At 47.0% G+C, this 9,727-nt stretch overlaps 1 protein-coding gene across 1 annotated transcript; it reads left to right on the top strand.

Annotated features, from left to right (window-relative positions):
* Nucleotides 1–1,141: 1,141 nt before the first annotated feature.
* grb7 (growth factor receptor bound protein 7) lies at nt 1,142–9,010 on the top strand. Its single transcript, XM_068583332.1, has 14 exons — nt 1,142–1,302; nt 1,650–1,767; nt 3,647–3,803; nt 3,905–4,026; nt 5,733–5,807; nt 6,170–6,307; nt 6,381–6,491; nt 6,747–6,845; nt 6,974–7,054; nt 7,127–7,237; nt 7,358–7,415; nt 7,505–7,592; nt 7,684–7,777; nt 8,225–9,010. Exons 1-14 carry the CDS (start codon nt 1,142–1,144, stop codon nt 8,369–8,371), a joined length of 1,560 nt encoding a protein of 519 aa, XP_068439433.1. The 3' UTR covers nt 8,372–9,010.
* Nucleotides 9,011–9,727: the final 717 nt, after the last annotated feature.

Genomic DNA, 9,727 nt, shown 5'->3' with positions numbered 1-9,727 from the left:
TTAATTAACAATTTGAATCCATTAATCGGGCAAAGAAACGCCAAGTTTTCACTCGTGATATTCTAAATTGAGGATGTTCTGCTGTACTTTGTGTTATGTGACAATAAACTGTGTTTTTGAGTAAAAACAAACAGACATATATGAACACGTCATATTCGGTTCATTAGATGTTTTACACATTTTTAATGAAGCAGAAAATCACAACTTTATTTCACTGTAAACCGGTTAGTTGTTTTGTCACTTTGGAAACTTGTGACGTTGTTATTTAATCACATAATGAGAAGATTAATAAATTAAAAAACATGAGTGTGCAATTACATGAATGACATTCTGGACATTCCTCGTTGCAATAACAAAACAATCTGGATGTGTGTTATATTTGATCTCTGAAGCTGTTGTTTTTCAGTCTGCAGACTCTTCCTGAAACCTGTGATTACGTCATCAATGAAAAACAACCGCGTCGCATTTCTTTACTCCGGATTAACAAACTTCACCTCCAGAAGAACAACACGGTTGAGTCACACTTTCGTGTCTGGAAATAGAAAATTTGGTGGCGCAGAGCCAGAGAAATACCACACACACACACACACACACACACACACACACACACACACACACTTTAAAAGCTGTAACTAACTAGTGTAGTGTGTAAATACTACAACAAAGTTTGTATGTATATGTGTGTATATATTTTTTTTTCTTGATTCGAAAATATTTTATTTGGTCATTTTTAGTTTTGTCCATAAAACTTTGAGGGTTGAAGTTTCTTTTATTTGTCGGCTGTCAAACAAACAAAATGTTTTTATTTGTTTGTCCTTCATTTGATGTCTGAGACAAACGTAGAAAAAAATGAAGCTAAATTAGAAAACAAGTCTTTGAAAATAGTTTGTTTTTATAATTAGCATTTTTTATTTCCTTATTTGAATTGTACTCAAACACAACATTATATATTATAACAGAAGTAATGTAAATGATGGATCTGTTCATGTGACTCTAAGTCCTCTAAAAGTTAAATCTTCCTCTTCTTCACTATTTGAATCCAGTTGTTTGTTTGTTCCTTCGTGTAATTGAAGCCTCTGTTTCGCTCGTCAGGACGGAGCAGCCGGGTGGAGTCGAGGCCCCGCCCTCCCCTCCGGCGGCCATGATGGAGGTGGCCGGTCCCTGGACCGAAGTGTTCGAGGGCTCTGAGGCGCCGCGCGGCACCGACACGCTGCCGGGGAACGCAACGCGCCCGCTGGTGCCCCTAGTGGCCGAGGACCCGCCCATCAGGCGCTCACAGCCAATCCTCATCACCGTGAACAGGCACTCACTCACTCACTCACTCACTCACTCACTCACTCACACCATCCTCATCACTGTGAACAGGTGTACACTCACCTCAAGGTGAACGTTGACACACATCACACTCACTCACACACACACCTAGCTTAAGGTGGACGTTGACTCACACACACACACCTTAAAGTGGACGTTGACACACACAGACGTAGGAGATAAGACTCCTTCCTCCTCCATGTGACGATGTCATTGTTTCTTTCATGGTCATAAACTCCCGTTAGCTCCTATTGAGGACTAGCTCCACGTACACATTGACCTCAGACTTCTGGTGTCATTTATTGATGTATTAATTGGTTTCTGTGACTCTGCAGGGAGCAGGGCGTGTCCTCGCTCTCCTCCTCCGTCCCGGCGATCCCCAACCCGTTCCCGGAGCTGTCGGAGTCTCCGGTGCTCATCGGGTCGCTTCCCCCGCCGGCCACCAACAAGCACGTGAGTGTTCTGGTCCAGAGGAGGAAGTCGGGTTGGTCTTTACTTCCTGTTGAGTCTGGAGCCTACGGAGGCCCACGAGCGCCACAAATATTTAGCTGTGACCATAAAAATGTCTCAATGTTGAGTCATAATTATGAGATGCAAAGTTGTAATTTATTTTTTCACCTTTTTTTAATTTCTGCAACATCAGAATTTTTATATTTAAATTTTTGTATCAAAATAGTAATTTTAATTTTTTCTTTGACTTGTGTCTGAATTTTTACTTTTTACATGAAAATTGAGTGTTATTATTTTCATAATTATTTTCATTTTTGTATAATTACATTATTTGTAATTATTTTTTCTTATAAATATTTTATCTCATAACTTTCCATGGGGATGTTTTTTATTATTAGTTAAATCTTCATTTGATATATTTATTTCACTGGCGGTGATGTACTTCCATAACTTATTCACCAAACTGTGAATCAATGTTTTGCAGAAAATGAACATTCACCCGTTTGTGAGAAGTTAAATAAATTGGATCAGAAAGTAGATCCACGCTTAAAGGACGTCTATCAGTTAATAAGGAAAAGACCAAAATCACCAATTATTTCATCCAAAGTGTATTCATCCGCCACTGGAAGTAGTCCCTACAAACATGCTTTTTCTCCTCTTTTCGAGTAACATTGAATAAAAACTCACGTTTAGCCGTTTTTATAAACTTACGTTTAGCCTTTTTTAAATCATGTTTATGAAGCTTTGCCTCTTCAGGCGGAGGAACACGTTGATCGCTTCACGCCGTTTCTTCACCGCAGTACACGCCCGTCTGCAGCTTCATCCTCCTGTTAATCATCACCTGTCAGCCTCTAAATGTGTCTGAACCCGTCGGCTGAAGTTCGGTCGCGGCTGTGATTGACAGGTCGTGTTGCCGCGCCGACGCTGCCGGATTAAACACGTCTGTGATGACGGCGGCGAGCCGCTCGTCAGCTGTTTTAATTTAAACAATGAGGCTCAAAGGATGAGGTGATGCGGATGACCAGTGGATGATCTAATGAAACCAGTGGAGGATCTCCTCACCATCAGCAGATCATCTTCTTCTTACTGGTTTCATTAGGACCTCATGAAACCAGTAAGAAGTGGAATGACCGGACGTGGAACCTGAAGGAATGTTCTGCTGACGCCGGCACTCGTCCGACCAGTCGTGACTCGTTCCTGCCGGGCCGGTCGGTTCTCTTTCTTTACCGCCGGCGGCAGCGTGACCCTCGAGTAACCCGAACCCAGTTAGAGGCTTCTGTGTTACTGTCTCTTTAAATCTGAAGGCTTCTGTGTTACTGTCACTTTAAATCTGAAGGTTACTGTCTCTTTAAATCTGAAGGTTACTGTCGCTTTAAATGTGAAGGTTACTGTCACTTTAAATGTGAAAGCTTCTGTGTTACTGTCGCTTTAAATGTGAAGGTTTGTGTTACTGTCGCTTTAAATGTGAAAGCTTCTGTGTTACTGTCGCTTTAAATGTGAAGGTTTGTGTTACTGTCGCTTTAAATGTGAAGGTTTGTGTTACTGTCGCTTTAAATGTGAAGTACTTGGTGTCGTAGTTTTGTGGCTAAAATGATGTGTATAAACATGTAGTGTGTATAAATGCGTTGCTTAGTTTCCTGTTAATGGCGGACTTCGACTCATCATAAAAAACACCATAGAGATAATTCAAGAATATAAATACGTTAAAAGGTCCTTAAATTATCTAAATATTTGAGTTTGCTTTAATGCCAAATAACTTGAGGTAAGATTTTAGCATTTCTAGTGTCTTGCGTTGCTACTTTTGTGTAACATTTTGTTTGAACACCCTGACGTCACCTGTTTGTGACGTCCTCCATCTCCTCTTCCTCGTGTTCCCCGCCAGCTGATCAAGGTGTACGGCGAGGACAGCCACAGCCGCTCGGTGTGGGTTTGCCGCAGCGCCACGGCCAGAGAAGTCTGCCACACGCTGGTGCAGACGGCTCACTGCAGCGACCAGGAGAGCTGGGCCCTGCTGGAGCTGCACCCCACGCTGGGCCTGGGTACGTGGGGCGCCGCCGGCAGCGCGCCTTCGTCCAGACGGTGACGCGACCACAGCGCTTTGTGTTCATGACGTGTTTCTGCCCCCCCCCCCCCCCCGCAGAGAGGTGTCTGGAGGACCACGAGGTCGTGCTGGAGGTTCAGGCGACCTGGTCCCTCAAAGGCGACACCAGGTTCGTCTTCTGCAAGAACTACGCCAAGTACGAGTTCTTCAGGAAGCCGACGGTACGCAGCCGGCAGGGGGTCGAGTCCACGCTTCCTTTAGCGAAGGAGCCGCGGCACCAAACGCACCACGAGCGCAAAAGTCGGGTGGCAAGCCGCCGCTACCGTCGGTCGGTTTCACCGCTAGCTCCCCGCTAGCTATCCGCTAGCTCCTCGACAACCACCAAAGGTAGCGGCACAGCACTAGCTGGCTGCAGCGGGGAGCTAGCAGCAAGAGTAGCTGGCTGCAGCGGGGAGCTAGCAGCAAGAGTAGCTGGCTGCAGCGGGGAGCTAGCAGCAAGAGTAGCTGGCTGCAGCGGGGAGCTAGCAGCAAGAGTAGCTGGCTGCAGCGGGGAGCTAGCAGCAAGAGTAGCTGGCTGCAGCGGGGAGCTAGCAGCAAGAGTAGCTGGCTGCAGCGGGGAGCTAGCAGCAAGAGTAGCTGGCTGCAGCGGGGAGCTAGCACCAAGAGTAGCTGGCTGCAGCGGGGAGCTAGCAGTGACGCTAGCTGGCTGCAGCGGGGAGCTAGCAGTGACGCTAGCTGGCTACAGCGTGGGGCTAACGGTACACCCACCGACAGTAGGAGCGGCTTGTAACCCGACTTTTAGAGTATGTCCACAAATGCTCCTCCACGTACTTCCATGTCTCCAGTTAGCGTGTAAACATCGGCAGTATCAAAATGTCCGCTGCACTCTGACCTTTCCTACTTCAGCCAATGAGAGCGTCCATGTCCTGTAACGGCCAATGAGAGTCCGCGTTGAAAGGTAGTTCCCGCCGCTCTCCTCTGTGACTGTGCTGCTGTCGTATGGAGTCTCCATTAGAAGCGTCGTCTGGTTCGTTGCTGTCGTGGCGCCGCGCGCAGGAATGCTAGCTCTTAGCTTGTCTCCTCTGGTGCTAGTAGCACAGCCAGAGGCTCTCGGCGGTTCTGCTGCAGGAGACTCGTGCAGCTCTGTGCGCTCGTCTGGCGCTGCAGGAGTGAGACGTTAAACTTTGCACGCTGCAATAAACCACAACAATACCCGTCGGCTCCGCCCCTTCTTGCATAACCGTGAACAGATGACATGATTGACAGGTTGCGTGCAGACGAGACGCCTCGACGCCTCCGGGTGTTTTATTACAACAGATCTGGGACCGAAAACTGGTGTGTGTGTGTGTGTGTGTGTGTGTGTGTGTGTGTGTGTGTGTGTGTGTGTGTGTGTGTGTGTGTGTGTGTGTGTGTGTGTGTGTGTGTGTGTGTGTGTGTGTGTGTGTGTGTGTGTGTGTGTGTGTGTGTGTGTGTGTGTGTGTGTGTTAACTGGATGTGACCCCTCTGCTTCCTGTTGGCATTAAGGGGTTTGGAGGCAAAGTGAGTTCATGTCTCAAAGGAACAAAGAGCATCTTTAACCTGCAGAGTTCTTTTGTCTTAAACGTCATAAATGATCAAATAACTGAACTTTAATGAGCTGAAAGGAGTTTTGTTTTCAAAGATATTCAGTTTGTGATCTCATTAAAGCAAAGCAGCACAACTGATTTAAAGAGCGGAGAAAAAATAAAAATAGTTGACTAATTTTTCAGAAAAGCAGCAAAGGTTTTATTTCTGAGGCTGAATAAGAATATTTAGCTTTTTATTCACGTCATATTTTGCTGTTGATGGATTGAAACCTTGTGAACCAGCAGAGTCACGTTTGTCTCCCCGTGGTCCTGAATATGAAACCTAACTTTCTTTTAAAAGAAACCCTCCTCCTCTTCCTCAGCTCTTCTTCCCAGAGGCCATGATCTCCGACAGCGCTGACGTCACCAGAGGGATGACATCATCAGAGCTCATTCAGGTGAGGCCACTCATTGTTTCACCTTTCTTTCTTTTTAGGAATTCTGTTTATTCTCAGTTTCAAGTTTTCACCAACGGAATAAAAACTTCATTTTCTGTTTTTTTTTGTTTTTTTTTTGGAGAAAAAAAATCAACAACATTTAAAAAAAAAAAAGAAATTTAACTTAAATATATATTGTAATAAAAATATTTTATGAAAGAGAAATTAAAAATTAAATAAAAATGTGTATTGCGTTGTCAGAACCTGCTGCGCTCCTCACTGTGTTGTGTGTTTGTGTTGTGTGTTTGTGTTGCGTTGTCAGAACCTGCTGCGCTCCTCACTGTGTTGTGTGTTTGTGTTGTGTGTTTGTGTTGCGTTGTCAGAACCTGCTGCGCTCCGGCACGTGTCCAGAGATTCAGGGCTTCCTGCAGCTCAAAGAGCCGAGCCGTAAATCCTGGAAGAAGGTTTACTACTTCCTGCGGCGCTCCGGCCTGTACTGCTCCACCAAGGGCTCCTCCAAGGTACTCACTCACTCACTCACTCACTCACTCACTCCTCGTGTGGTGCTGATTGTGTGTGTGTGTGTGTGTGCAGGAGCCTCGACACCTGCAGTACGTGGCTGATCTGGATGACCTGAACGTTTACACGGTGGTGAACAGCAGGAAGCTCTACGGAGCGCCGGCCGACTTCACCTTCTGCATCAAGGTCACTTATTTATAGATGAAATATGTTATAGGAAATGTTTTGTAAAGAATATATATTTAATAAATAAATAAAAAAATTATTAAAAAAAAATGTTTTTATAAAAAATATTTTATACAAAAGATAATAAATACAAAATATAAATATATAAAAAAATTATAAAATATATATATTTTAATTTTTTTTTGATTAAAAAAAAAGTGTGTGTGTGTGTGTGTGTGTGTGTGTGTGTGTGTGTGTGTGTGTGTGTGTGTGTAGGGCTCCAGGAACCCGCTCCGCGTTCAGGACCTGAAGCTCTTGTCTGCTGACAGCGAACAGACTCGCACGTGTTGGACGTCGGCGTTCCGGCTCTTCAAGGTCAGAGTTCACTCAGAGGTTTAACTCTGTGTGTGTGTTCTTCATCACTGAATCCTTCACTGTGTGTGTGTGTGTGTGTGTGTGTGTGTGTGTTCTTCATCACTGAATCCTTCACTGTGTGTGTCCAGCACGGGAAGCAGCTCCAGTCTAACTACCAGTTGTCCCAGTCGGCTCCCAGGAACCTGGAAGGAACCCAGCGGGACGCCAAGGTGAGCAGCTAGAGGTCACATGACGCACGATGTCGTCTCCTCACACTGAAGTGTGTGTTTGTGTGTGTGCAGGCAGACGACAGTCTGGTGGCCATGGACTTCTCGGGGACAACCGGAGGACGGGTCATCCAGAACCCAACTGAGGCCCAGAGCGCCGAGAGGGAGGAGGGACAGGCCTGGAGGGTGAGGAGGGAGGGAGGAAGGGAAGGAAGGAAGGAAGTAGGGAGAAGGGAAGGAGGGTTTAACAACCATAATTGATTTTCAGAATAAACTGATGTGATGCTTCTTCTTCGTCTTCTTCAGAGGAGAGAAGCTCTGAGGTGCAGTTTGCCCAACATGAACTCTGCAGCCAGATCATCCTGTAAGTCTACCTGAGGAGGCCTGGTCCCTCCCTCCTTCCTCCTCCTCCTCCTCTTCTTCCCTCTCTCTTCATGTGTCTCTCTCTCTCAGACATCCACCGGTCCCAGCCGTGGTTCCATGGGGGCGTGTCCAGGAAGCAGACGCAGCGCCTGATGGAGAAGCAGGGCCTGGTGGACGGGTGAGTGGAGCCCCCCCCTCCCCACACACACACACACACACACACACACACACACTCCCCCACCGGCTCCCTAACGAGTGTTTGTCTGCAGGATGTTCCTGATCCGAGAGAGCCAGCAGCACGCGCTATGCTACGTGCTATCACTGAGCTACAAGCTGCAGCACAAGCACTACCTGGTGATCCCTGTGAGAGACACACACACACACACTCACTCACACTCACTCACACACACACACACACTCACACACACTCACTCACACACACTTACTCACTCACTCACTCACACACACACCTCTCATCCGTTAGCATGCGTCCTAACTGCTCCCCTCTCTCGCTCCCTTCCTCTCTCGCTCCCTTCCTCTCTCGCTCCCTTCCTCTCTCGCTCCCTTCCTCTCTCGCTCCCTTCCTCTCTCGCTCCCTTCCTCTCTCGCTCCCTTCCTCTCTCGCTCCCTTCCTCTCTCGCTCCCTTCCTCTCTCGCTCCCTTCCTCTCTCGCTCCCTTCCCCTCTCTCGCTCCCTTCCTCTCTCGCTCCCTTCCCCTCTCTCGCTCCCTTCCCTTCCCCTCTTGCTCCCTTCCCCTCTTGCTCTCTTCCCCTCTCTCGCTCCCTTCCTCTCGCCTCCTCCTCCCCGCAGTGCGAGGACGACGGCAGGAAGTACTTGACGATGGACGACGGCGTGACGCTGTTCATCGACCTGCTGCAGCTGGTGGAGTTCCACCAGATCAACCGGGGCATCCTGCCCGTCTGCCTCAAGCACCCGTGCGTCTGCGTGGCGCTGTGAGGCCCCGCCCACAAACACCTCCTCTCCAGGTGGGCGGGGCTCCCGGAGGCGAGGGTCCAGCCCGTGTGTTTGCGTCCCAGCAGCGGAGTTGATGGACAGGAAGCTGTGGAAGGTCGGGGGCTTTGGACTGCAGGCTCCGCCCCTTTTTCATCTGCACGTGTCATTTTTAAACTTTACTCCTTTTTAATTAACGACGGCTTAATTAAGCCGCGTCGGACTTTGCTCGTCGTTGACTTTGCTCGTCGTTGACTTTGATCCGTAAAGCAGCAAAGGACCCGTGATGAGCGCTGGAGTCCACCAGAGGGCGCTCCGAGCCAACGCTTCTTCTTCTGCTTCTTGTTTTAACACTTGATGTTCTTCTCTGTGACCTTGTAGCCGTCATGTAGCACCGGAGCTCTTCTGGGTTCTGCGTTCACGTTCTCATTTGTACTTTTTCTTTTTTAAAGACATCTCACCGCCGGATTTGCACGTCGAGGCGACGGAGCCGTTTAAACTAAACGTGTTTTATGAATGTTTCCCCTCGTGAGGAAGACCACGAGGTCTGGTGAAAGCTCAGGGACCCAACGAGACCTCAAGGGAACGTTTTAAATGAGACGATTAGTTCCAGGAAGTAAAATGTGTTTTCTTTTACTTTGAATATTTGCACTGTTTTGTTTTTTTTTATTATGAAGATCTTTTTATTTTTATTAAACAGGGTTTGTTAGTTTTATATTTGTAATTTTCAGACCTGCTTTTATATGTTGAATAAACAAAGTTCAAACCATAAAATACTTTTATTTAAATCATTTGATTAAGAATTATCACCAAAATGCACAAAAAAAAAAGTTTTAGAATTGCTTCTTCACCTCTGAACCTGTACAGACTTCTATACAACCAGAGGATTTGCTTCTATACAACCAGAGGAGCCGTCGTGGCCCTTCAGTCATGTTTCCTGCAGCTCGGCCTGATTTTAAAGTGATTATAAAACTGGACTTGAAGCAGAAACCTGGACCGAGTCCTGAGCAGCTGATTGGTGGAGCCACAAGAAGCCTGGAGGTGTGTGTGTGTGTGTGTGTGTGTGTGTGTGTGTGTCCTACTCTGGCGGATGGGTTGCTATGGCAACATTATCTTTTTTAATGTATTTTTCGGGGCTGTCCAGGTAACGTGAGCCGATGAAGAGGAGGATGAATGTGGGTCAGAGACGAGCTCCACTTCGCCCTCACTGAATATTCAGAAACCTAAATATTAAATATTCTGAGCGACATTTTCATTATTTGAGTCGTTCCAGTTAAAATCTGAGCTCTGAAGGTCGTGACCTTCAGTCATGAGGAGACTAGTGAAGGGAAGACTAGTGAAGGCCAGAGGAGACTAGTGAAG

This window comes from Clinocottus analis, unplaced genomic scaffold (assembly GCF_023055335.1).
Source record: "Clinocottus analis isolate CAN_PGR_092001 unplaced genomic scaffold, fCliAna1.0.p SCAF_19, whole genome shotgun sequence".
Taxonomy (NCBI): Eukaryota; Metazoa; Chordata; class Actinopteri; order Perciformes; family Cottidae; genus Clinocottus; species Clinocottus analis.
The sequence above is the reverse complement of the archived record's forward strand: the minus strand, read 5'-3'. Positions and strand labels throughout refer to the sequence as shown.